The 27728-nt window shown below is 45.2% G+C and overlaps 1 protein-coding gene across 5 annotated transcripts in view; it reads right to left on the bottom strand.

Moving 5' to 3' along the window:
* Positions 1-27728, bottom strand: part of nrxn2b (neurexin 2b) — a 242527-nt gene that overhangs the window by 10866 nt on the left and 203933 nt on the right. For 4 of the 5 annotated variants that reach the window (XM_085936342.1, XM_085936369.1, XM_085936351.1 and 1 more), the window contains 3 exons: positions 21199-21380; positions 5426-5597; positions 404-493 (listed from right to left, as the gene is read on the bottom strand). In XM_085936342.1, the coding sequence (XP_085792468.1) occupies positions 404-493; positions 5426-5597; positions 21199-21380 (444 nt within the window). The remainder of the gene's footprint in view (positions 1-403; positions 494-5425; positions 5598-21198; positions 21381-27728) is intronic. The other variant, XM_085936378.1, reaches the window with a different exon arrangement.

The following is a 27728-nucleotide window of genomic DNA, read 5'->3' as shown; positions in this document are numbered from 1 at the left end:
CAAAGGGTTAAACGAGCATCACTTGGAACGGTCCCTTTAACTTTTAGTGACTTTCTGGAGTCATTTGTTCCCTGCGTTCTGTTAATAGTCACATTCATCCAACAAAAGACACAAGGATGACACAAAGTTTTTTTTTTTTTTTTTTTTTAAAGTGTGGGGAAGGGTTATGTCAGGTTATTTGGGGGTTAGTTCTCCGAAGAGATGCAGTCCAAGTTTAAGGATGCGCTCACAGTGTGACTTTGAATCCCGATTGAATCATTTTGGAAGACTTAAAAGTTGACTCATTGGTTGGATATAATTATGGGAGAAAGGGGGCGGAGCCGCGGAGTCACATGGTTCTGCATCTCTTCCAGAGCGGCGGTTAGCGGTAGATCATTAGTGGAAGTTAAAGTGATTTTATTACCTTTGTCGAGTAGCCACTCGTCAACTACCCGACCGAGGCGGTATGGGATTCTTTGTCTAGCAATAGCCAGGCGCTCATTATCAAAGTTCCCTTTAAGAAATTTGGAGAAAGATTAGGAGAGGTTACAAATAATCATAATAATGATGAGACAAAGAAAATCTGGAAGTTAAAAAAAAAAGGTTAGAGGTTAGAAGGGCAACATGGCAAATGTTTAGCATCAAAGTTATGTGCGTTCAAGCTTGGAGTTAGGGTAGCAAGAGCTTGAGGAAGTTTTTGGGGCTGCTTGCTTCATAAGATGCTAGTTAGCATGAATTTATATGCTTTTAACTCACGAAAGACAGTTTTCTTTCTTTTATAAATGATTTAGACAGATTGCATTTATAGAAGTGCCCAAGTCTTAAAGCTGTCCCACGTTTAGTACACTTAAATGCATTGGCAGTCACGGAAACACGGCCAGGCCATCGTTAGCATAACATAGCATAGCAACATCATTGCAGGAAAAGTGAAAAAAAGTGCAAAGTCAACATTCAGCAAGAAAACAGCTTTCATGGTTGTTTCAAGGAAGACATTTTGTTAGTTCAACAGCTCTCGGACGCCCGCCTCCCCGTCTTGAAACGAAGTGAGCGCTTCTGCTCGGCAATTAGCGTCTCTCGACAACTCCCGCTCTCGTCGCGCTAACTTCTTTTTATCCCTCGACGCGTTTCAAGCAACCGCGACGCGCGGCCACCGGGTCAGATGTCTGAACCGGAGTTGCTGTAAATAATTAAGAATTGTGTGAATGCTAACCAGCACAGGTTCATTTGATATTCTGCCATGTTTTTTTAAAACTCCACACTTAAAAAAAATGATCCAAGCCCTTCAAACGTCTCACATTCTACATTTCAACTAACACAGCATTTCACTTCAGCATGTGCAATTTCTTCCAAAGTCACATCCTTTTGCCCCCCCCCCCCCAAGGAAATTTCAAATCAATCAAAACATCCTCTAATTCTCGCTAACGGTTGTTGAGCAAGAAGCGACTAATTTTCCTTTTCCGTAAACACCGAGTAGCCCACCCACCCTGCGCTGAAAAATTGCCGCAGTGATCCAAAGTCGGCTGGCTCCCCATCCTGCACTACCCCCTTTTGTTCCCCAGGGGGCTCTCTACCCCCGCCAGCACCATCTGACGGCAAGCCTGCGTCTGTGAGCTCACACGTTGAGGAGAGAAGAATGAAAATTGATGTGGGAAGGAAGGCGGAGGGAGGCGCACAAGTGGTGGGCTACACGGGACATGATATGAAGGTCTGGAAAATTTTACAGGCTCTTCCTAAGGATCCAGTTCCCATTCGGACGCAAATCTAATTGGGCATGAATGAATCGTGCCGTCTGTTGGGTTTCTGCCAGTTAAAAAAGTTCGATGGCAGCGGGGTTGAACTACTGCAACAATTTCCAGGAAACGTCCTTAAAGAGCAAGTCAACTTCCAAATGATTTTTGTAGTCATCTATTCTGTGCAGCCCAACTTGTTTTAGGATTAATGTTTGGATTGTGGAATATGAATTAAACAGGCACCTGTTTTCATCCCTTCTAAAAGGGGGCGGCCATTTTGGCACTTGTTGTCCATTGAAGATGACATTACAGTGGCCAGATGTCCCAACCAATCACGGCTCATCGGTTTTCAGAAACTGAGCTGTGATTGGTTGTGAGCCGAGACCTGTCAACTGTGATGTCATCATGAGTCTCAGATGGATAAAAACATTTAAATTTGGCTGCTTAACTCATATTTTGCAAACAAAATATTTTAAAAAGACTAGTGGGGGCAGATACAACGTATTATTGTAAGAAACAGTTTTGTGTTGATTTCCACTTTAACAATGTCTCCTTGGGAAATTTGATACTTAAATCTCCCTTCTCAGTTCAAAACATTTAACAGAGCATATGCGACTTAAGTCCTGGACTTCTCCTTTTTCAGCTAAATTGCATTCCTCCAAATCCTTTTGCCTTTGTCCTGCTGATCCATTCTTTCTTGCTTTCGTCCTTGTCCTTGCCTCATCCCACCAATCTGTCCTTTTTCCTCCTCTTTTTCGACGTTATTTAACCTGCCTCCTCTGTTTTCTCACGGTCATGAATCATCACAAAGCCAAGGGTGCGAGTGTTTGAGGAACAAGTCCGGCCGTCATCTCCGCTTTAGGAGCCAGAGGAATAACTCCCGCCTTCCCTGGCAATCTCCCCCTTCTGTTGGCCGCCCGGAGCAATGGCAGGATTTACCGCCGTGATGGGAGCCATGCTGGGCCCGCATCCCGGCTGCGGATGCTGAGGGGCAGGGCAAGGGCATGCTGATTGACTGGAAAGCACAAAGCCAGGTGAAGGACAGAGAGGAGACGACGCAGAAATTGCTTTTCTGGGATCCGGGCCTTAACGGTGTGGTACCTTCAGATCTAAAATCGAACGTCCTCCCTTGGATTCACTTTCCATATCCTTTCAATGCCCCAGAAGATGCCACGGGTGCGCTGGGGTTCTCTCCGAGGAGCCGGCCGTATATCATGTAGCTCTGCAGGCAGCCAGGTTGTCCTTGCGCAGGACACCCACGTCGGAAATCCATCAAACAGGGCGGAGATTACATTGTAGACCGTTGGCCGGCGGCCATCCGGAGGGCTGTCACGGCGGCCTCCCTCCTTGTCAGGCTGGCCTCGTTGGCTTCTTGATTTTGGTAACTTTAGATGGATTGCTTTCATCCTCGTGACAGGAATAGAGCAGAGGCTCCGGTGCAAACAAAATGATTCCGGAGCACGGGAAATTCGCCTTTCAGGGTTGAAAATGGATGAAAAGGTTCCAGGCGAGGCAGCGTTTGGTAAACACTCCGCCCACTCCAGCTACGCCCGTACGCTCGCCTTCCACGAACGCACGCACGTACGCTTTTCCTTCCTTAACGACGTGCTCATCTTTCATCTGCGCCGCGCCTCTCAAGCCCACGGCGAGTTTTGATTTATCTATTTATTTTTTTCTTCAACGGCATCCTCGCCATCTTTCATCTGTCTCCTCTGGCGGCACCCCCGCAACTCGTCCAATTTGACCCAAAGCTATCGTTTCCGCCCTCCATGCCACCTACCGGTCGTCGCGTCTCCCCATCATCTCGGAGCCACGGGCCGATAATTGGACGAATCTTTCAAATCCGTAGTTGCAGAGCACCAGAAAGTGGAAGCAACCAACTCCGTGTTTGTCTCCCGTGTACAAACTAAGAGGTCCATTTTGTGTCCCTGAAGCCGAAAAAAACCTCACCATGTTATTTACCATTTAAACTGCACTGCTGAGTGCTTTTATGTTTTTGTTTTCCAAGACAGGAAGTACGTATATCCTCAGGCTTTCCTGCACCTCTCCTTAGAAGGCCGATGGATAGCCGGACCATAATAAAAGGACCCCCCCCCCTCCCAAAAAAAAAAGCAGAGACCAGGAGAGTGCATCACAGGATTTGAAGAAGTCAAGATTTAAAGCGCTGACATAGAGAGTCTCCTTCTGTCACTTTCTCTTCGCAGGAGGTTTAAAAAAAAAAAAAAAAAAAAAGCCAGTGAAGGAGCCACCAGTGACACCTGACACACTGGATTAACTGACCGGCTGCTCCTGTGACACTTTTTGTCTGTTCTCTGGCCACAGATGAACGTTGACGCACGTGCATCACGTCTGGGGGGGGGGGGGGGAGAAGGCGACCGAATACGTTGACCCGCCACTCTCCTCGCTGTCGCTCCAAATCAGCACCTTGGAGCAATCTTCAAAATATTTGGGATTAGAGTGCAGGTTAGGCTGAGTGGCAAGGGGGGAAAAAAAAAAAAAAAAAAAAGACCTTGTCAGCGTCTTTCTTGTGAAGGATAACAGATGTACTCCCCCCCACCCCCGGGAGCTTGTACAGCTCTTAGAATGTGGCCTGCGAAAGGAAAATAATCCCAAAAGTGACTTTCTGAGAGCGGGATCACGGTTGTAAAGACATCCCAATGAGAAAACCTTCAGCGGGTCGGACGAGACCGCGGGGGAAAGGCAAATTCACTACTTCTGTTTTAGATTGATGGGAACAATCATTCCTCATGGCGGTATCTTGCGCTCAATCTGGCAACATGGACATTTTGATTTGGGCGTTCCACGAGGAGAAAAAAAAAAAAAGTAATCCTGATAACGATGGAAATCAAATAGTTGCGCGTGTGCTCCCAAAAGTGTCGGCGTGGAGTGTTTTGTTCCACTTAGAGAATCAAATGATGCGATGTGGGTCACAGGAACTCGTTTGATTCGCTTTCCCGTCTTAGCGAGGGAGTCGAGTCTTCATCCGCCCCCCCCCCCCCCCAAAGTTTAAAAATGCAGGATCGATCGCTGGCGTGACCGAGGATGTCACATCGCAGTCCCGCTACGACAACTGAATCGAGAAAAGTGCGGAACGCAGTCGGTTGACCGTTTTGCAAATGTTTTCAAACGGCTAACCCCCCCCCCCTTTGTTTTGTATTGATAACGTCGGGACACCTAACGCGTTAGCGTCTTCCTTTGAACAACCAAGCAAGCGGCGGCGGTAAATACAATTGCGAGAGAAATGCAACGTGCGCCCAAAATAGCTTGGCAAGTGAGGCCTAAATAGAATCTCGCTGCTCGTCGTGACTCATCAATGATGTGAAATGATCTGCTTTTATCTTTCGGAGCAGGCGTGCGCTAAAAGCATTAAGTGCACTTTCCTTTGTGGGTGCGTAAAATGGCGGGCACTCGCACGTTTTGGCTGATCGAGATTTGGGTTTCAAGAGAGTCGGGAGCGATATAGACACGGGCGGGCTTTCTTTTTAAAAACTCACAATCCGAGTGTCACAATCAGCATCATCAATAGATTTAACCATGAGTCATAAGAATAAAAAAAAAAAAAAAAAGCTTTGAAGAATCATCTTAAACACTTTGTCGAAGTGGGCCAGCGATCGAATCGGGCAAACTGTTGCATTTCTCCCGCCATTGTGTGCCAAGTCGACGCTTTCCATTCACGTGTAATCTTTGATAAGCGCACGACGGGGAACGCCGCTTACCTGACGGGAAGCGCTCAATGACGGGCTGGTTGTCCACCTGTAGCGTGGCGTTCCCACCGCTGCGCGTGAAGCGCACCACGTGGTACTTGCCGTCGCTCACCATCACCGCGCTCTCCTCGATGGCAATGTCGTCCGTTCCCACGTTGAAGATCACGCCGACCCTTCCTCTTTCCTGTGAACAGAAGACGATGATCGGGTTTCACAAAAAAAAAAAATAGTCCGGAAATGATTTTGACTTTATCCCTGTCTTTCTTAACTCATTCACTGCCAGCCCAGTTAAAATGGATCTTTGACGTCTATAGCCGTCAATGGCAGTGAAAGAGTTAAAAGGCTCGTATCGGCTTTATTTTCAAATAAGCAGACTCTGAGTCATGTGACTATGCTTTAGGTACTGACACCAATTTGTCTTGAAAATCGGAGCTCAAATCGGATCAAGAAATACTCGACTGTGTCGAGCGATTAAATCGGATTTGTCGCATCGGCACATCAGCTTGATATCCGATTTGACGATTGTTGAGATGCAGAGTATTCTTCAGGTGGCTGAGGCATACCCTAACCTTTGCCATCTATTAACTGCTCGCTGCTTTGAGTCTCTCCCACAAACAATTCCATCCCCCTCGCTATTTCCTGCCATGATTCGGACCAAAGGTCAAAGCCATTTAGGGAGCTGCGGAAGCGGAACGGCGTCTCGGTTGCACTGGTGTAAAGATTATGAGCCATATTAGCACACGGAAGGTCAAACTCATTTGCAAGAGGGGAGGGGTCCTCCGGAAGCGTTGCGACATCATCGATTCCGTGCAGCATGTACATTTTCCGCCTTCGATATGCTCACATTTCCAAGGTGAATTACGAGACGGTTCCCTTGCCGCGCGGCCCCTTTATTCACGGATTAGTAGCTATTCAAAAAAAAAAAAAAGGCAAAATTAAAGCAGCGTGATGCTAACGGAACCATAATGAGCACGTTGTTGAGTAAATAAGCACGGAGGTTGTACAGTACGTTAATGGACGGTGACATCACAAGCGGAATTACGGGCATCCCTATTACTTAACTTAACGTTATTACTTAGTCTTACTCCCATCTCAAATAGTTGGATACATTTGTCACACGGCATGACTCCACGTATTGATTGATTGATTGTAACGATTTGACTATGCCATCGGCTCAATGTTAAATATAAGTCTAGAGGCTTTTGGGTTATCCAGAAACTTTGCTGCTGTATTTTAATAGTGGGAAGAGATAGCAAAGTGATCTATCTCGCCCACATCGAGCAGTAGACACTGGATCAATTTTTCAACCGCGGGATGAAAGCCCACCAAGATGGCTCTCCGTTTAGCGGCGCTTGACGGACACAAATGATCTCAGTCCGTGATGAGGGCCGAACGTCTCAAATGGCAAAGTGCTACACCGCTTACACTCGGGAGCCACTTAATCAATAGACTTATGTTATGAACTACTCCGGCCGCAGTCTCGCTGAAACTCAATACCCATCCCAGGGACATGAATATAAATATGACTAGAAGGGGGAGGGGGGAGTAGCGAGACACGCGGATTCTAAATTGAATGGCAGCTATTGATACCTTTTAGCTGCAAGAATAGAATAAAAAAAAAAATCCTTGATGCGGGATCATCTCCATTAGCGCCCTTCACGCTTAGGCAGCTTAGAAGAATCACGACACCTTTGGCAGGAGAATTAATTCAATCCGCGCCTATTAAAACTGTAAATATCAGTCAAACTCGCTCTTCCGTCAACATTAGCATTCCTCCTAGCGTGTTAGCGGGAAGATTCCGTCAGAGGCGAGACGGAGCTTTTCTGAGACGGCCCAGCGCTACGTAAGCGTCTCGACGACACTTGACGGGCCGGAGGTGTCTACGAGGAAAAGCTACATCCAAATCCGCTTCAGATGCCGAATGAAATGAAAAAGCGGTCGTGCCGCGAGGGGATTCTGCAATGTTCCTTACGTGGTTTACCGTCCAAAAAGTTCCAATATGACCTTGCACAAAAACAGTGTTAAGGATGGAATAAGAATGAGCAAGCTATGGGCTTTTGTGTGCGTCCTCGGAGATTTCGCAACGATTGTGCAAAGCAGGAAGAGAAAATGTCCGAGGGTTAGACACGAACATGTTCTGATTAAAAGGAGCTTCAGAAACCTTGATGATCCTTCGGGGATTTTTTTTTTTGGAGGCGCTGCCATACCTCCGTTTCTCGCAAGGACTAAAAGAAGAAATACACATTTTCTGACGTGATTGATTTCTGGTTTGGTTTAGCGAGGACGTGATTTTTTTCCCCTGGCCTGATTAAATCTGACGGATTGCCACCGCAATTCAATTTGGAAAGTGAAGATGTTGGCAGGTTGAGCTCAACCAAAACAACCGAAGAGGAAAGAGCCATTAGCCGACGGCGCAAGCTAGCTCACTAAAGCCAGTTGTCTGATTTAAGGCTATTCATAGTTTAGGGATTAATAATTTTTGTCAGAACTGCCAAGTGCACTCAGTGAACCTGACGTCTCGGTGTCTTATCGTTTCGCCGCATCTCCTCGGCGAGAGTAATTCTGGCCCGCCGCATCTTATCATCCTGTCAGTACGCAGCCGCCGTGCCTCGAGGCGTCCGTCGGCTGGCGGCAGAACGGCATCGGGCTAATCTTCCAGTCCGGAACGGCGCCGTTACGTAAGGAAGCAAAGAGACGATGTCGCGACGATCGGCGGATGGGAAAATGACGATGTCTCGTCGCAGGCATGGAGACCCGAGCGAGCGGATGCTTGCTTTCTCTCTCATTTGTGTGTTTTGCCATGTGTGCCAGTCACCTTGACGTTGGCCCATATCTCCGCATCTTAATAGCGCGTTATCCATCTGCCTTGCTTTCCGTCCCGCGGCTCTGCACCGGACCACTCTCGCAACTCGTCATAAGGTTACGTGCTAAGTTCGGAAAATGGCAGCAGCGAAGGAAACAAGACATACGAATAAATCGAGGTGAGATCTGTCAGTTGTAAACACACATGGCCACCAGGGGGCGCCAAAGAAAGATGGATACATTTGACAATGTCAAATGTACATTGACATCTGTATAGACGTCTCAACTCGTTTTAGCGAGTCTCGGCTCCTCGCAGAGGATAAAGAATGTGCGTAAACAACTACTTCAACTATGACAAGTTGTCACGCAGCAGAGAAACGAGATACGCCCCCTAGAGTCCTCTCGTTATCGTCTCCGTAATCCCTTGTAATTAATTTGCAGCTCCAAACCTAAGAGTCTCAGCGAGTATTCCCAAATTCCGTTTTCATTTGCCACCAGTGGCACGAGTCGTCGCTATCTTCCGGTTGTGTACAATCTCATCGTAAATAATTAGCAGGCGCTCGCTTTCACTATTTCCACGTGCGACGTTTGTGCGCGCGCGACTCGCAGGTGCCTCGTGGGAGTTGACACGAGACGACGAAGGCGCTTTGATTGCCAAAAAAGTGGCGCTATTTTGTTTTGGGGAGCGCGGCACATGTGGAGATGAAGCCCGCTTCCTTGTCATCTTTCATCTCCAGTTTGCGAGTTGCGTTTGTCAGGCTGGTGGAAGCTCGTTGAGAGAAGAAAAAAACAATAAAAAACCACAACAAACTCAAATGGGAGATGACTTCTTGTTTTTTTTCTCCTTTTGATGTTTTTACACTTTGATGGCGTAACAGTGCAGGTAGCTGAGGGCCAGCCGTGCGTTTTCAACTCTGTCGTGTGGCTGAAATGGAAAGGAATGACTGTGACCTTTGCAGGAAATCAAGAGGAAAGTGTTTTCTGTCTCCATTGTTTTCCGCTCCCTGCCTCATTTCCCTTCGCCTGCTCCATCTGCCTTCCTGTCACTCTGCCGCAGAAACAAAAACAACAGCCCGGAATCCTTTTAAACTTGAAAAACTTTCCTCTCTGCCGTATCTGAGCTTTACTTCAGAAAAAGTTTACCAGACTGCTTGCATCAAAACATCTCACGGACGAAGATCATTTGGACGGAACTTTCCTCGTCACGGTGAGGCTCAGTGGGGAGGCCGCCGAATGAAAAGGAGCTAATATTTGCGCCGCGCTAAACTGAGCAAACATGGATAAGGAGAACACAATTGCTGGCTGCCCGCATCACACCTCCATAAAGGGTGGCGCATATATATATATATATATATATATATATATATATATATATATATATATATATATATATATATATATATATATATATATATATATATATAAACGAGAATAAGCGCCTTCATTCTCAATTGAAATTTGAGCGCTGAGTACTCAGAGCACACAAAATAAAAAGTAAAATATAAAAAAATTATAAATATACACACAAACACAGTATATATATTATTAATATATATATATATATATATATATATATATATATATATATATATATGCACAACTCCTGCATCTCGCTCAACCACCTGCTGACAGGTTGTTTTGTTTAATCCATATGTCGCAGGAATCACACACACAATGAGAGAAAGTTGGCGAGAAAGTCAGGCAAATGCTAATAATGTTGGCGTTAATTAGCTGCCAATGTGCTTGAGTTGTAAATGTTAGCTCCTGACAGAGATCACACTCACGCAGGTAACGCCGAATGCATCGCAGGTAACAATAAATCTAATTGGAGCGCGTGTCAGGATGTCGTCGTGGAAAAAATGTCAACAGAGGACGCAAGTAGCGGAGGAAGATTGCGAGCGTCCTCAGCCAGAAAAGAACAACAAACTTTCCCCTGGGCCAAGTTCATTATTCACTTAATTAGAGCGCAGGAGGACTTTCAAATTGGTGTGCCGCCGTTTTCTTAGCCTGCGTCTCTGCGCGGACGCCATTGCTCATGTCAATAAGTGCCTCATTTGCATATTTGACTCAAACAGTACAAATGAAGGAATTGGCCTGGCGCGGTCATCGGCAATTAATTGGCAAATGAAAGCTCCCCCGGCGCGGGGTCACATTGCAGCTGTCAAAACAACGACACGACGACAACTAATTGTTTTGCTGTCAATGAACGGACTCAAAAGGTCTCACTTTCTCCATTTTCATAATTGCAAAGCCCAATTAGCATAAATAATAACCCAGCTGGACCCCGTTGATTGTTATCGTCCGTCCCGTCTGCCTTTAGCTTTTTGCGTCCTCCCCGCTCCCCGCCGCCGCATCAAGATGGATGACATCCTGTTTGGGTGTATAAATAACAGCGGTGCTCGCTTAATGGCTCTTCATGTGGCAGATAAACGCCGACATTTATATTCATTGCGCTCGGTTGCTTTGTCTGCGTGTCAACGTGCATCGCACGGCAACAAGGCTGCGCGACACGATCGCAACGCTAGCTCGTGGAGGACCACGCGAAAATGCTAACAGTACAATTGCCAAGCATTTTTTTTAATTTAAATTATGGACATTTTGAGTGCCAGACAATTTCGAGCATTCTGATCTTACTACGTAAACAAAGAAATGACCAAATAAAAGGTTGGATTCTCATTTTTCCTTCCCCAAAAGTTTTGTTTTTCTTCTTTATTCCAGTTTTTATAGTGAGCAGCAGTACAACATGAGTTAGTTTCACCCAAATAACCTATATTGGGACAAACGCATAAAATATTTTAATTGATGCGGTTTTGGTTTATGACACCATTTTAAATGTTTGCGGCGTGTGAAATATTTGACATTTTAGAGCATCTAGAAGTGTATTTGTTTTATTTCTATGAAACTTTTTGAAGTTTCTTCATAAATACTTCTGTTAAATGAATTTGGAATGAAATGCGCCTCTGTTTAATAGTATGTTTTTGCCCTTTTTGTTTGTGATGTTTATGTTTGACCGTTTTTTAATTTATTTTTATTACTTTTTATTTTGAATTTAATTTACACATTTTATTTTAATTCATTTATTTATATGACTTTTTTATTTTTAATTCAATCCATACATTTTGTTGTATTTATTGTCATTGAGTTTAATTTATACATTTAATTTAGATTTGACTGTTACATCAACCTGTCCAGGGACTACAGATGAAAATTAGCCTTTGGCTACAATCTGTCATATTTACCTACGTTACATTTGTTCATTCAGTACCGTCCCTAATGTCAATTGTCACTGTTGGCTTCCCTTGTTGGGATTGCCGTTGGCGATATTTCACGTCAGCGGTGCTCAAAGTGTTAAGACACAATAGAAACGTGTGTGTGCTATTATTCCCCATATCAATATCAAACATTATCAAGCCAGACAAGGATCTGTAGGAGTTAATGGACCATGGACCGCTCAGCGTTGAGCCTCCGGGCTGCCAGAACGAGCTCACGGGGGGCTCATTGTGATCACGCCGGTGAAGAGGAACAATTTGCAATGCGCGACAACTTGTCGCAGCTGGTGATCTGACAAGGCCATCCGTGCGCACGCCAACAAGACGACCATTAAAAATGAAGATGAGTCCATTTAACGCTTCTTTGTCTGTGTTAAAAGTCCGGACACCCGGTGGGGGTCGTGTTTAAGAAACATACAAATGGGGAAATCCCTTGCCGTGTGTGACCGCGGCCTTCTTGGAACCACATTGCACATCAAAAATGATGCAAATGCAAACTAATTTGATGATTTTATTCTTCCTGATTTGAGTGTTTCATAAAATGTAGACGTGGCCATTCCCCACAGGTGCCACATTACCAGCGCTCAGCAAAACAAGGAAGACAAAAGGCACAGCAGGTTTCCCTGCAGAGCTGATTGGCCATTAATGGGAAGATGGATGTTTTTTTGTTTTTTTTTTTCCTCCCACCTCTCTCCGTCAACATTACGACTCTGGCGGGAGGGCCCCGATTCCGATGATACACGAACGCTCATCGGGGGAACATTAACGGCGGAATGTAACCATTTTGCTGCCATTATTCTCCATAAAGCACAGGTCAGGGCGTCTCAAACGTTCGGGCCTGCCGTGCGCCGCGCGGCCGTAAAAAAATCAGGCCGCCGCCTCGTTAGCGCCGAGATGGACGAGAGGATGCCGTGTTCGAGGACCGCGTCGAAATACACCGCGCCGGGTGGGAGTGTCCGTTTTAGGCCGCCGGGGTCCTTTCCATCAGCGTCACATCAAGGCGTCGGATTGTTTCTCCTCCCGATGCCGGCGATTGGAGTCCTGACCCGATGTGCGCAGAAGCGTCTCTATCTCACGCCGGCATCAGACAGCCCATAATGAAAGCCGCAAAGGTCTTCATCTCCCCATCCCTACTTTTCTGACACGGCCTCGTACGTCTCCTTCTCCGCCGGCTGTCTCGGCTCGTGTTTGCCGATCAGTCCGCCGGAAACCCGGAGTGCAATCTTGCCCAAAGCGGACTCCGACTCGCTAAATCGTAGCCTCTTAACGAGCTGGCTGTGTGGCGGACAAGTGATGGAGGACATTATCAGCACCGGTGGATGCTCTACTCCATTCCTGTCTACTTTGTGCATCGGAGATGGCGCCTAACCACCCCTTTCGATAAAATACACCAATACGAGTCATAAATCTTGCCACGGTAATATTATGCACACACAGTTAGCTGACAAAAAAAAAAAAGAATCCACAGCGGGGTTAAAGATTCCCTTTGCGTCCGTGTATTGTGCTGGCACCGATTGAGACGAGCTGGCGGGATTTGAGAAAAGACGGATCACCTGGCGGAAAAACATTTGCAAACGTACATGTTGCGCACCTGTCCGTTCCGCAGCATGGAAATATAACTTGTCATATCATAAAGGGGTGAAAAGCAACCATGGGAGAGTTTGCCCTCCAGGAAGGTTGGAGTATAACCAAACAATATCATCCTGTTCTGACAATGGTTGACTTCCAAGACTCAAACTATGGTCATCCTGAATTTCCCCCCGGGGATCAATAAAGTACCTCTCTTCCTCTTTCTCCCCCACACCTTCTCTCACACCCTCTCTAGCCAAACTATAAAACTTTGTACAAACTCTAATATCAGTCATTTTTCATCGAGAAGAAGATGTGACTGTGGCTATTGTTATATTGCTCATGTTTGAAACCACTGGAGCTAGCAATGCTAACCGTTAGCATGTCAACAGCCTTTCCCATTCATGTTGGCATCGCTTCAATCATACTTCATCTTGAATTTTTTTTAGCAACCAATTTGCTCGGGCGCCACTCCAAGCTTATGTGTCTCGACAAAGTTATTATTTTTATTTATTTTTTGGAACTCGAGTACTTGCTTAGAAGTGGCGCGGGATTAAATGAAAGCCGATGCTGCAATGCGGCTCAAATAATCTCCCATCGCACCTTTTTCCCCCGAGCCTTTTCCCTCAATATCGATGTCAACCATGATGCTACTCGCAATCTTCTTTGTCTTTGCCCAAAATGATGCTTTTCATATGTGAACAGTTAGCAGTATGCTAATCGTTCACTAGCGTCGGTGGTGAAGAAAGAATATTCGATTTGCTAGCAGGGTCTATATTTACAAGCGAGTCGTGTCGCCCCCGGCCCGGTCAATGCGGCCACGTTAGCTTGGCCGCATTTCAACGCCGCCACCTCTGCGTGACGGCGCCAAGCCTCCACTCGTGTTTTGCTTATGTAATAAGCTCCCGCCATCGCTCCAACGCCATCATCGCCGGGGCCCTGATGCTTAAAAGCATTTCAAATGTGGGCAGGAGGAACCATTTTGAAGAAAAAGCAAAAAAAAAAAACGTTTCTCTCCTTCTGCTGTTGTCCTACTTTTAAGGCGGGCGAGCGAGTGAGACAGAGATGGGAGGAAGGAGAGATAGAGAAAGAAAACGAGTGTCTGCGAGGATGCGATAATGAAGACAGTTAATTCAGAAGGAGGCGGCGATAACGCCGCGAGCGGCGAGATGCAGTTGTCAGATTTTCTGCTCTGCGTGGCTGTCATCCGGGCCGAGGGGTTCGGGACCCGAGCGGGACAGGAGCGACGCTTTTAATTAAGGACGCCAAATAACGCTCACTGGCTTTTTTTTTTTTTTTCCCAGGTCAACTTGTACTGCGTGGGAGATGCGTAAGAGGAGCCTTGGTGGAGTGAAAGCTTTTCTGGTGCTCAAAACACAAGTACAACTTTTTCATTGGGCTCCATTTTCTCTTCACGGTTTGTGGATTTTTTTTCCCGCTAGTTACGCAGAGTAAATTCATTCACGGGTTGAATTGAAATCTAAATTGTGGGGACAATATTAATTTAATAACGGCTCCAAAAGATGCCGGCCACTCCCTTTGTCAGATAACCAGTCTTGGTCTTGGAAAGTTTTGATTTTGTAAACCTTAAGGAAAAAAAAAAAATCACATCCATTTCTCGAAAGGTCCCCCCCCCCCCCCCCAAACTCACACGCTCCCTTTTGTTTCGGGGCTATGCCTAAATACTGCACTTCCATCTTTGTTTTTTTTCCCCCCGTCTTTTTATCCGTCAAATCAGCGAGGCACGTGTCGTGCTCCTCAAACTGAATAAAAAATATATATAAATTTAGAAAGTCTCTCAAATCGGGCCAGATCAATGGATAAGGCTTGGCAGGCAGAGTTAATGGAATGCAGCTCGTGGCCTAGATTAGGATATTTTTCTTTCTCACCGGGCTGTCCTCGCACCACCAGTTGGTGTATCGCAAAAAGAAAACAAAAAGCTTACTACAGCCAAACTAGACTCGCTATTATTATTATTATTATTATTTTTGCATAGATGCTTACAATTGAAATGTACAGTATTGGTGTTTCTCAAAAAAGGAACGCTCAGCAATTTGCTAGGCATCTCAAATTGTGCTCGTATGAACGGCAGCCACGTCACAGTCCTGACCTGCCATGGAGGACTCATCGTAATCAAAGACATTAAAAAGACATCATGAAAATGTCAATGCGTTGTAATTTATTTTTATCAGGCTCAGTGGCGGAGGCCATGGAAGCACCTTTTCAAGCTTACCATCATTAATTTAATAGTCGGCATAACTAATATGAAGCAAAACATCATCAAAATAATCGACATGCTTGGTCTGGTTAATGACCCAAAATTCAAGATAGCCATCTATAACTTTCCTTGAGTCAGATTTAGAGAAATGAATTCACGTCTACCACTGCGGGAAAATAAAAAAACACGTAAGCTGGGGTGGGGGGCAAAAAAGTGAGTAGCCAGTGACAAGAAAATCAAAAAGAGAAAATTCCATTTTGGGAGCGCAAACAGCACTTTAAGAGATTAGCCGCTCAATTTGATCCCGAGACAGAACTTTATAAGTGCACATGTACAATGGTGCCAATCAAAGAGCTCATTACTGGCTATTAATCACAGTTAAGGGAAGTGGATTTGCGTAGGTTGACGAGGCTAACGTAGCCGCAGTGACAGAGCACCGACGCTGACCGGAATGGACTTGACAGATCTGGAGCGCAGAGATACAGGTTGGGCGGGAAAAGAAAAGAATGGAGTCAAATGGCACAGAATGCAGCGGAGCGCCGTGCAATCAAAGTTGGCCGGCTGTCTTAAAAATACATCGACGATAAAAAAAGGCCATGTGTCATGTTAGCATTTGCTGTGATAAATTGGGCCAAATGATTTTGTGCATGTAGGACAGTCTTTTCTAGCTCTCACTGTATATTTATTATTATTTATTTTTTTTAAAATGTCTTTTTTTTTTATATTTATTTATTTAATTTTAAAGTACAGAATGTAAACTCCAATTTCGGCCATTTCAAATGAAGTGATGACGTCGCTTTAACTCGTCTTGGCTCATCAGTGCGGCACTAATATAGGCTATTCTTTGCAGAGGAGAAAGAACACATGACTTGGCAACAGAAGACGGACGGCATTTAGCGTTAGCATTCAGCTAGGCAAAACCAAAGAGTAAGTCAAAGCTGACAAATTGCAATTCACTACTTCTGGCAATATTGACAAAATTGTTGATGCAAAAAAAAATAAAAAAAAAATAAAAAAGGCCATCTGGAATTTGAAATGTTTCCAGAAGCAGTGCAGTTACTGCTCGTGTTATCAGAAGACACACGACCGTCTCGATACGCGCAGACATTTCTACTTAAGAATACGATTGCTAAATCCATCGAGTGAACGTTTGGGAAACTCAATGAGAGCTCCATCGCTTCCAGGCAGGATGTGCACTGTAAGCGTTCTTGGAAGCAATAAAGCTTCATCCATCATCTCCAACTCACTTTAGGCCCACCTTGCTTCTTCCTTTACCGCGCCGCACCTGCGGACTCGCGATCCGATCCGGACATCGGCGATCCCTGCCTGCTGTCAGCTTTTATTCCAAAGTGTGCGTCGTCTATTAATAGTATCCCGTCCTCGACGTGCTGCTTTGACATTGCAACACTTGCCTTGCTGTGAGGAAACCGCAATTCTGCAGCGCACACACAAACAGTAAAAGCAATTTGTGCCACAAGCCGTCCAAAAATCCATTTATGACTCCACTCAAAGTGGCTCGAAAAGAAAGCTGGGATTAACTACAGCCCAATTAAAAAGTGGACTCGACCCTGTCTAAGTGGAACAAATAAGTGGACTTTAAGTGAACACGCTTGAGGCTCAACGACTTGGCGCGGAGGACGTGCTTTGAAACGGCTCAACGTGGTGACCTCTCCAAAAGTGGAAGCTTTGCAGAGGCACAAAGGCAGCAGGACAGTTGGAGTAAATTGTCAAATTTGAAATATTTGCTGGGCTGAGCTTTTCTGGAGGTCTGAATCGGAGGTTGCAGATAAGCAAATCTAAAATGAAAGATAATTAACAAGAACCCATGCGACCGACCTCCCGTGACCCGGATGTTGTCTGATAGCTTGTTGCTAAAGCTAACATGATTGTTTTGTTGATCCTGCCTCGGCCATCATAAAGCTCCTGAACGCTTTCACCTCAGCAACGTTCGGCGCTGCCGGGCACACAAACACACACAGAGCAAAATAAGATAAATACATAAGAGAAAAAAAAAAAAAAAAAGTCCCTGGGCTGAAGATTTATGAGAGCAATACAAGTGATGCTGCGAGTGAACATTATTTGCAGCTTAGCGGTCGGGCGAAAGGTTTAACATTGGCGGAATTGTGCGACGCAACTCGCCATCGTAGACACGACTTACATTCATGCATCACTAGCTCCAAAAATAACCGTTTTGACAAAGAATTCATAGATTTAGTTTTGAATACCTGATAACCGTTTGTAAATAATTACCGAAAAGACAGAGCGCTCACTTGTGAAGCTTTTCGTCTTTTGCTTTGCCTTTCACGGCTGATTATTGGAGTCATGTCTGGATTTATGCAGGTCTTGTTTATGACACTAAGAGTATATTGATCCAGAACCACTTTGCTTTCACAGGCTGTATCGAGACTTTGAGCAAGGACCAGCACCGAACATCTCGTCAACTCAACGTTGAAGATGGATTCAGCAATTTCAAAGGATCCTTCAAAGTATTTTGACAAATTGTAAGGGCATTTTTAAATTTCTCTTCAGCAAAGCATTAATGAACGAAACTTCGACGTCTATAGTCGTCAAAGGGAGTGAACGATTGGATATGTAAGCGGCACATTGTTGCTGACCTTTTCTGCGTAAATGACATGTTTTTAATGATGATTTGGTGTCAACAATGCAGGATTTCATTTTAAGGTAACATAAAGCCGAAATATTCGAGGCATGCTTTACAAACGTGGTTGACTCGTCTCAGTGCTCGTCTTTTTTACAAACTGGAAAGAGAATGTGTGTGGTAATCAGAACACGGTTGAGCGTGGGTTCATAAACGCTCAAATTAGAGATTTGCTAACAAACAAGCAAAGAAAAATGCTTTTTTTCTACCCAGCCGTAAAACTCAATAGTCCTTTCTTTCACGCAGCAATAATGTCAGGCAGGTACTTTGGCTTTTGCTGAAAATGACTCCTCGGTATGGCTCCAAAGAAAGTGAATAGCGCCAGTGATTGCGCTATTAGAAAGCCTAATTGTATTACTGTTGAGGAAAAAAAAAAAAAAAAGATTTACTGGAAATAAGAGCTAGTGACGCACTTTAGATTTTGATTCGTTTTCCGTTAGCTTCTTGCTCCATTCAAAATGAAGGGATATAAAAACTAGTCACCGTTTGTTATACGATGAAGAAGGTGAAAACGGTCAATCAGGAGGCATTCGGCCATTATTTAAGGTTATGAGCAGGAAGTGGTCAGGCGTTCCTACGCGCTGGCCCATGAATGCAGATGAGACTCTTCCCGCCGGGCATCTAAACGTAATGACTGGCAAGCGTGAGCGCCGCCGCCCGCCTTCATTAGCGTCTCGAAACATCAAGAAGCCAGAAAGGACGACGCCACTTTGCAAAGTGCGAGCGGAATGTGGCGGAAGCGCCTCAACTTTACGCAGCCCATCAATCATGCCCTTTCCAAAGTTTACGAAGGCTTTGTAGAGTGAACGACTGCGATATTTGCTTCTTTCATCAATGGCTCATCTCTTTATGCATCAAAAAAATAACCCGCATCGCCCGCCTTATTACTTGGTCTGGAAGTGAAAACGACTACCTAAATAAAACACTCTGTGTCAACAGTTCCCGGGCAAGTAGGAGTACTTGCGCTCATATTAAAAAGCCAGCATGGCCTATTTATTGCTTATAAGCCACAAATAGGCCCCTCTAGTGTGGTATCGCCCGCATTGTAATAGTGCAGAGTTGTTTATAAACAGCAAGAGGGCTTCTCGTAACTTCCCCAGCCAAAAGTCATAAAAAAGTAGCAGCATTTTTTATTTTTGCAGGTTTCGGTTATGAAGTGTTTAAAACTAACGACAAATATGCTAACGTTAGAAGACAAATGTAAGTTTTGCTGGCAATGGAGCAGGGTCGCTATGGTAACGATAAGGTGTCAAATAACACCATGTTGCAAGGGTAACATATAGGCAACGGCTAAAATGTCGTATTTACTTATTGCGGACAACACTGTAAAAAGTTGTCATTAAAGGAGTCATTTAAGACAGAATAAAAATAAAAAAAACGTCGCTTCTTGTTGAGCCGAGAATACGGAATTACGTGGACTGCTGCCGCGCCATCACACCGTGCGTCACACTTAACCAACAAACAACAAACTTTCATTTTTAGCTTTAATCCTGCTTGTAATATAGCTTCGTTTAAATTGTAAATTTGAGCTTTTTGAACGTATTCAACTCATTCGCTACCATTGACGGCTATTGACGTCAAAAATCCATTTGAACTTGGCAGGGCAGTGACTGAGTTAAGACAAAAAGTCATCAAAATCACCAATCTAAGCTATACCGCATTCATGCGACTCACTAGCGCCCCCTGGTGGCCATCGTCACCGTGCTCCACAAACACTATGAGGACCATGAGAGTCCCAGTGTCAGGTATATGGACCACGATGGAAAGCGAGAGTGGCAGGAAAGAGCATAAAGATAAAGGAAGAGGAGCACATAATGGGAAACAGATAAGAAGAATTTCTATCGCGGTGGTGCGCTACTATCAGCTGCGCGCACCTGTGCTCATATTTCTATCACAACGGGAAGGCATCCATCTTGGAGGTCGGGCATACTCTCTTGACTAGAAGTGGATTGAAGTCTATAGGCGTCACCGACAGCCGAGAAGCACTTATGTGACTTGTCGTCGGACCACGCCGATCAAAGTCATCACTGTGTTACGGGCAGCCATGGCAACCTTGGCTAGCTGAGTCCAGTAGGCTAAAAGCCGCTGTATGTTTCGGCCCACGGTTAAACACAGATGCCGGTACGTTCATCGGATGTTCTCTCACCATTTTGTTTGATCCAGGGTGATGTACCGTAAACGAAAACAAAATGATTATTGTTGTAAAAATGCCCCCCCAAGGAGTTGACGCCGCATGCTAGCTCGCTAGTCCGTCAATGCCAATGTCTACTGACTTTGGTGCTTTCAAAAGCGAAGCGTAGCATAATTAAGAGGAACCAAACACCCAGGCTCCGGCTGAAAGGAGTCATTTAGGGGAATGGCTCAGGAGGAACGACGGCAAATGAAACGTAATTGCGATGGGAGCGGAGGAGGCGGGCCGAGGCACTCGCCTGAGCGGCGGGAAAGAACGAGGGGATAAATGAGCCTCTGACGTTTGACAGAGGACGAGCGCCTGTAAAACAGGAAGTCAGGTGAACTAATGACTAACGGGGGAAGATAAAAGTGGCAGCACTTTTTTTTTTCGTCCATAGCAATCTGAAGATAAAGCTGTGTTCCGAACACAAGCAATAACTCACCTGAACAACGTCAGCTTTGCTCATTATGGTCTGTACTATTATTTACTAGCCGGAATTCAAATTGATGCTCCATCAGGGGTCAAAGAGACAATAGAGGGCGGCGACGGTGCGTTCTCTCCCTTTTAATTGTCATTTCAAGTTGTCATTAGCGCTGCTTTTAAATGACCTTTAAGCGTAACATATGAAAGCAATAAAGTCGGATGAACGAGACTAATTACTGGGCATGGAACGAGGTGTTAATCAGCCTGGACCCTTGCCATGTCAATGTTGCATATCAGGAATACATAAATACCACTGATGATACCTTTTTTCTTTTTTTTTTTACTTATCCATAGCAATTTTCACACATTCAATTTATCTGCAACGGATCATTTTGGTACATTAAAAAAAATAAAAGTCTCACCTGTGACTGGCACAGAACTCAAATGGCGGACATAAGAAACAAATATAAGCTTATTTGAATAAAAATATCAAAAAATTATATTTATGTGTATAAAAAATAATATATATATATATATATATATATATATATATATATATATATATACATATATATATATATACATACACACTTATTTCAAACATTTGCAAAAGCTTTTGGGCTTTTTCCTCGATTTTGCCACCAGCAATCCAAAACTGAGACTTGTTCTTACCACGTGCAGCTCCAGGTAGTCGCCCAGTCCCTTGGCGCTTTCCACCCTGACCAAGATGGCCTCCTTCAGCTGCGTGCTGAAGCCCACCGCCAGCCGATCTGCCCGTGTGCTCGGCCGGTCATTGGGCGGCCACGTGTACGTGATGAGGGCCCCGCCTCTACCAAAGATGTAAGTTGTCCCAGCTGTAACATACAGAGCAGGAACAGGAACGTTTACATGAGAGCAATGCCGCATGTGGAAAGGAAGAGTCAATAATTGATGCTGACCTGTGATTGAAAATCTGTTAAGTGTAACTCGTTTCAGGAGGCTCAATAGCGAATGGTAACACTCGATTACACTTAATTAGATTGCAGGAAAAATAGACTTTGAAAAAGCTTTGCACATCTTGGATAAGGAGTGCTTGGCAAACTTCATGGTGATGATGATGATTTTTTCTGCTTTTAATTTTCCTCACGGCCTTTGACTGGATCATGAGACGAACAACTGAGAGCCAACAAATGAGAATCCAGTGGATCTAGTTTACTCAGCTAGAGGATCTGGATTTTATAGACCATCCCGCACTGGTCCAGTCCAGTCCAGACAGGTGTTGGACTAAAACCTGAGAAACTGTGACGTTCTACGGCACAAAAACCGAAGAACATCAACGTGAGCCAATGAGAAGCTAAAGCTACCATCTCAGAAGAATGACATCTCCGTCCTCAAAGGGGTAAAGAGTCAAGTCGGCCTGCTGGATTTCAGGAGAGCATTTTAGAGCCAGAACAGCAGGAACTGTTCAGAAAGCTCTGAAAATATTTCAAGGAGGAAAAAGGAAAGACTTTCCATTAGCCTTGGAAATCAATTCCGTCAAGATGATTTGATTTGTGGTAAACAAACACGTGAAGACTCAGAAAGTGAAGAAAAAAAAAAAGCGATGATGCGGCAGTCCGATATTCTGCACACAAATTTTGATCGCAAGTCGATTTTGTAATATGGCCACGCGGCTCGAGTTTTTGTGCCGCGACCCGCTTTGCGCTGTCGACGATGCCGTCGGTGAAACGATCACGCCGTGAAAGGAACTCCGCCCGAGTTTTCCGAATCCTGAGCCTTAAAGCGCTCGGCACGTCGATTTCACACCGATTTAAAACGCCGCCATTGCTACCGTGTTGTCACCACCACGGGCAGCGGTGTCACGACACCATTCCCTGGAAAATCGGTTGACCGTTTCAACTACCGCTTGACGTGAACGAGGATGGTTCCGCCTCGAATGCCGTTGGGAGTTCTCGGGGGAAAAAAAAATAAGGTCCTCAACTTAACCACATAAAGGACACCGCACGCATCCTTGTTATCTCCTCGGAGGGCTGTAATCAGAGCTAGCCACGATAGCCGCGGGGCTAGCAGGCCATCAAACTACAGACACAGCAACATCCGCAGCGAGGAGCTACCTGACACTTTCATCATCCAACATTGGTCTGATAACAATTTGAAACACGCTGACACTTCCGCCTCTCTCTGCGGAATGCTCCTCTTCCTCCTCCTAGTCTTCGTCGTCCTTCATCCAGGAGTGGCTCAGCCCTTTGCTCGCCTCTTGTTATTCTCTGGCGGCTGTATTATTTCAGTGCTGACTAATTATCGCAGCAAGACAGTGGGGGCTTGGGAGCCAGGGGGGGGGGGGGGGGGGGGGGGGGGGGGGGGCAGAGGAGGGCAGTCATGCAGGAGAGGATGATGAAAGGCAACAAGGTGCAAAAACAGCCAGCGAGCGGGAGCAAACAACAGGAGGACGAGAGGCGGTGGCAAAAACATAGAAGAGATGAAAAGGGACCAAAAGGGCTGACAAATAAAAGTGGCATTATGAGTGGCCAAATACCAAAGAGCAAATAGTATACTCCCAGAACTCTATTTGTTCAACTCCGCCCATCTTTTTTTTTTTTTTTAACCTTTCACATTTCTCAGCTGAGTCAAATTTGTTTCCGTGTCATAATTCAACACTTAAATATTTCGACAAATGTAGAAAAAGTCGTCGCTTCAAGAATTTATGCCTGTGAATATTGGCATATTGTCTGTCGACAAAGTGTTGCACCGCCATTTCTCACTCACTCACTCACTCACTCACTCACTCACTCACTCACTCACTCACTCACTCACTCACTCACTCACTCACTCACTCACTCGTATTTATTCAAGTATATGTTAATATTAAGCTAGCAGGGGCGTTTGAAAGTTCTTTTAAGTACGACGTTGAAATTTCTGAAGCTTTAATTGAGTTTGCCAGACATTTTGGCCACTTTCTCGTTGACGTCCACCCAAACGTGTCAGTGAGCTGAAAGTCTGTCTTGTGCACATGTGACTCGCACGTGCTGAGCAGCGTCAGGGAAGTTAATTTTGTCAATTAACAACCCGCGTGCGAGGCATCTGCCATATGTCCCGAGCCTGTCACACTTACCATTTGTGTGTGTGGCTCCCTCTTCAGCGTCGTCACTTTGCTACAAAGGAAACAGGGAATTGGAATCCCATCGCCTCCCCGCGTCCAACCACCTGCTTTGTTGCGATGATTTTGGACCCCCTACTAGGTTCTGATCATATGTGTGCGTGTTCTCTCCCTAATGAAGTGTGGCGTCTCCGATGAGTAGCATCATCGCGGTGTCATTTTTCTCTCGCAGCTAAACACCTGTCGCTCGGCTTCTGACAACACCCACCTTAGCGCGTGGAGGAGAAGGCGGAGACAAGGGAGAGGGGGGGGGGGGGTAAAGATCTTTATTCCACCAAAGGAATTCCCCGTGGTGCCAGAGCTAGATGATTTCATCGCAGAATTTCTCTGCGCTCTGGCTGCTTGTCTCATCATTTGCGAGTCCCCCAACTGATAAAAGTAGGGATCTCGGTCGGCGCGGTACTCAATTAGCAATCCAAGCTAATTCCACATTGAGAATGAAGACTGGTTTAGAAATAGCGGGGGGGGGGGGGAGACTCATTATGTGGCCACACGACGTGCAAGTAAACAAGACAATGCGTGCCAAGGAAAACAAGGAGACTTGCATCATTTCTATTTAAAACAACCACGACGCTTAGCCTTTAGCACGGTAGCTTTGTGCTAATGCTAATACATGATGGGCACCACATATATAACTCTTTCAGCATCTGATATTTGAACATAGGGCTGGTGAACATATTTGTAATTCAGAACAAAGGCACTCACAGTCATTCATTCTTTATCCTCTGCAAGGAGCTAACAGGAGCCGAGACAGACTGCCCCCTGGTGGCCGAGGCGTACAATTAATTAGATCAACTCACTTTTGCTTTTGTTTAACATTAAAGTGCTTTGGTCTTATTATAAAAAAAAAAATCCTTACGCATAAATGAAAAAGTAGAAAATAACTAGGAGACCATACGTGCCATTTTTAAGTCAAATATAGAACAGAAATCTGCCTTTCTCCACCACTGACCATTTTCTTAATGAATTTGTGCTGCACGTCCTTGCAAATAAAGCAAGTATAGATCTGTCTGACCTTTAGTCTAACCACGCCGACCTTTTGCTGGAATAATGACGGCGATTTCACACCCACCACGACTCCAACTGCCTCCACCCGCTGAAAAAGAGGGCGAAAATATTTATTGCTCAAGTTCAATTAGCTCCGGCGCCATTGGCCAGACCAATCAATGTGACCTGCTGTGCCAGAGGATGCTAGATTAATATTTTTATGATGATTTCCCTTCACAGACGTGGGGGAAATTAAATGAATAGATAGCAGCAGTAGTTTAGACGAGGCCACAATCACTGCAGTGAGGAACTAACTATATTTTCAGTTTTTTTCACTTTAAACAATTACCTTTCGTCCACCTGCCTTTTAAGTTTTAGTCTCTGCTGTTTTTACACACTCCGGGGGATTTTGTTCCAACTGCACGGTGTCCTGCTGAGCGCTGTTCTAATATCCCGTCCATCATGAAGCTAAGCCAAGCAAAATATTAGAAACAAGCGCAACGTATCGTACAGGCAGACGAGCTTTATATAGCTTGGCCTCATTTGCATTCTCTTTCAACGTGGATGCAAACTAACGTCTCCGCGTGGGTTGAAAACCACTCGACGCCAACATGCCACTGATAATGTATACGCGTCGAAGAAGGGGGGTTCTCATATATGCAAGGTACGTGCAATTACAAGCCACGCACATTTGTAATTAACTCATGCCAGGCAAACGGGCGAGACTGGCAACATCTACATGAATATTTAAGCAGTACGTGATTAGATTAGTCATTAAGTCTTCTGGTTTCACATCACCGTGCTGACCTGCCGCTGGATCCTACAAAAGCTTGAGAAAAAAAATTTGGATTTGAGACGGCAAAGTTCCCGATGGAGTCAATTAAGAGACTGGGTGTCAGACATTTTTGTCAAGGGTCATAGTGTCCTTTGAAGGGGCATTATGATTGTCAGTGCCTTATATCATCGGTGTCAAACTCAAGGCCCCGAAGCCCAGATATGGCCCGTCACATCCTTTTGTGTGGCCCGGGAGGACAAATTTTGCATCAACTTTGTGTCATTACAAACCGTCTTCACTTTTTAAAAATAGAAATATTGCGAGCAATTTTTACTACCATTCATCTTTTTGAACAATTTGAACAGTTTTGACTCATCTGATTTAAAAAGTAGTTATTGATCAGTTTGTCGTGTAAATAATATGACATAATAATGACACTCCGAGGGAAACTATGACGACTGCGGCTGCCAAAAAAAAAATGTTTGACACCCATGTCTTGTAGGCCACACAACAAACTGACGAAAAACTAGTTTTGAAATCAGAGATGAGTAAAAACTGTTCAGATATTTGTCAAAAAAAAAGCTCACAAACCATATTTTTGAAAAGTAAAGTCAATGACCAATTTTTGTATTGATCCAAAGTTGATGCACAATTTTTGTTTGTGGGCCCCATACAATAGTGTGGCGGGCCGTATCTGGCCCCCGGGCCTCGTGTTTGACATATATATACTATAAGGCAACACCTTGTACAATGTCCGAGACTGCTCTTTGGCGAGCGGGAAATAAAACCCCTTGAGAGCGCAGGTTAGAACAACTCTAAATTTGTTCTGCTTTGATGAAATGAACAGATTGTGCCTCAGAGCGTTTGGCAGGATAAGAGTCGGAGAACAGAAAATGCAAAGTGCGGTGTCGGATGGTCCTCGACGCGAAGCCTCTCCCAGAGAGCGAGAACCCGTGTGTCGTTTTGCAGGACTGTGGTCTTCCGCATCAAAAAAAAAAAAAGCCGATGCGGATCAAGTCGGGAGATGAAAGACGGAACATGTCTGTAGTGGATGTGCAAAGTGAATACATCACACGATGTGAGCGATACGCGCAGTGCAGTGTCGGATCAGTCCGGTCGGGATTCATGTTCTACCAGTCGAGTGCCAACAGAATAGATCCATTTCCTCGCCCATGACGGACTTGTAAGTTGAAAGAGCGCCAGGAGCGGCCCTGCTTCCTTTCACGCCGTTCTCGGTCTTGCTGGTCATTGTGCGGTGGCCTGCTTCTTGAAAGTCGAAATATTTGGAAAATCAAATTGAATATGGAGCCAAAGCTTTTGTAAACACATCAAACTATACCGTAGCCATCCTGATGTAAACGTGACACAGAGTGTAAAACGAGTTTGTGCCTCAGTAGTCTGAAATGTCGCAATGAATCAATGCTGCTTTTATCTCTCCTCAGCCCATTGCAGTGACCCCAAAAGGGATTCCTGGATGGCGGTCTGGGTGGCCCGCCGCTGGGCTGCTATCTGGTAAAGGGGAGGGGAGAGGCCAGAGTCTAAATAAATGCCTTTTGGCTCAAAGCTCTCCGTTGAACCGCAAATCAAGCTGAAGCAATGATGTGAGGAGACAAAAAAACCAAACACCAGGACAGAGCGGTAGATTTAGACCCCAAACTTTTCAGCCAAAGGCTACTTAGCGCGTGTAGGTTTCGCTCGCCTCCCGCCACGTTTCCTCCCCCTTTCTCACCTCCTTTAACCTTCCCTCCATCCCCTCTGGCCCGTCTTTTGCTTATCTGTTACGTAACCGACTGCTATGTCAGAGGTGCTGTGAGAGAGAGGGAGGGGTCCGCCGCTAGTGGGTGAGCTCGGTAAAAGGAGCCCTAATGAGCAGAAAATGAGAACCAACACGTGTGGTGTGCGCTCAAATGTGCGGACAGCAAAAGAAACATGCCGGTGGCACGTGCCCGCTTTTAAAGTGACAAGAAACTCGATGATCAGATCGGCAGAATGAGTTCTCCTTTCAAGCTAGGGAGGATCTGAGACGTGAGAAAGGCGTGAGGCTTCTTAAATGCCATGACAGCTCAGTTGTGGGCGGGAAGAGAATTTGATCAGGATTAAAAAAAAAAGTCGCACTACTCGGTGGTGATGTAATGATCTGAAGGTTCATTCAAAGCACAAAAGAGCTATGGCGCGTTCTCCAAGGACGATACGGTGGGTTACAAACGAGAGTTGAGCTTTGCTAAGAAGAAATGCTGGGAGGTAAACACAGTGGATTTATGTCTTGCCTTGTTAATGGTAGCGCACGAATGAAAGTTTCCCCAT

Source organism: Syngnathus leptorhynchus, chromosome 2 (genome assembly GCF_054491065.1).
Source record: "Syngnathus leptorhynchus isolate UIUO chromosome 2, UIUO_Slep, whole genome shotgun sequence".
In the NCBI taxonomy this organism is placed as follows: Eukaryota; Metazoa; Chordata; class Actinopteri; order Syngnathiformes; family Syngnathidae; genus Syngnathus; species Syngnathus leptorhynchus.
Note: the sequence above shows the minus strand (reverse complement) of the source record. Positions and strands in the feature narration are given on the sequence as shown.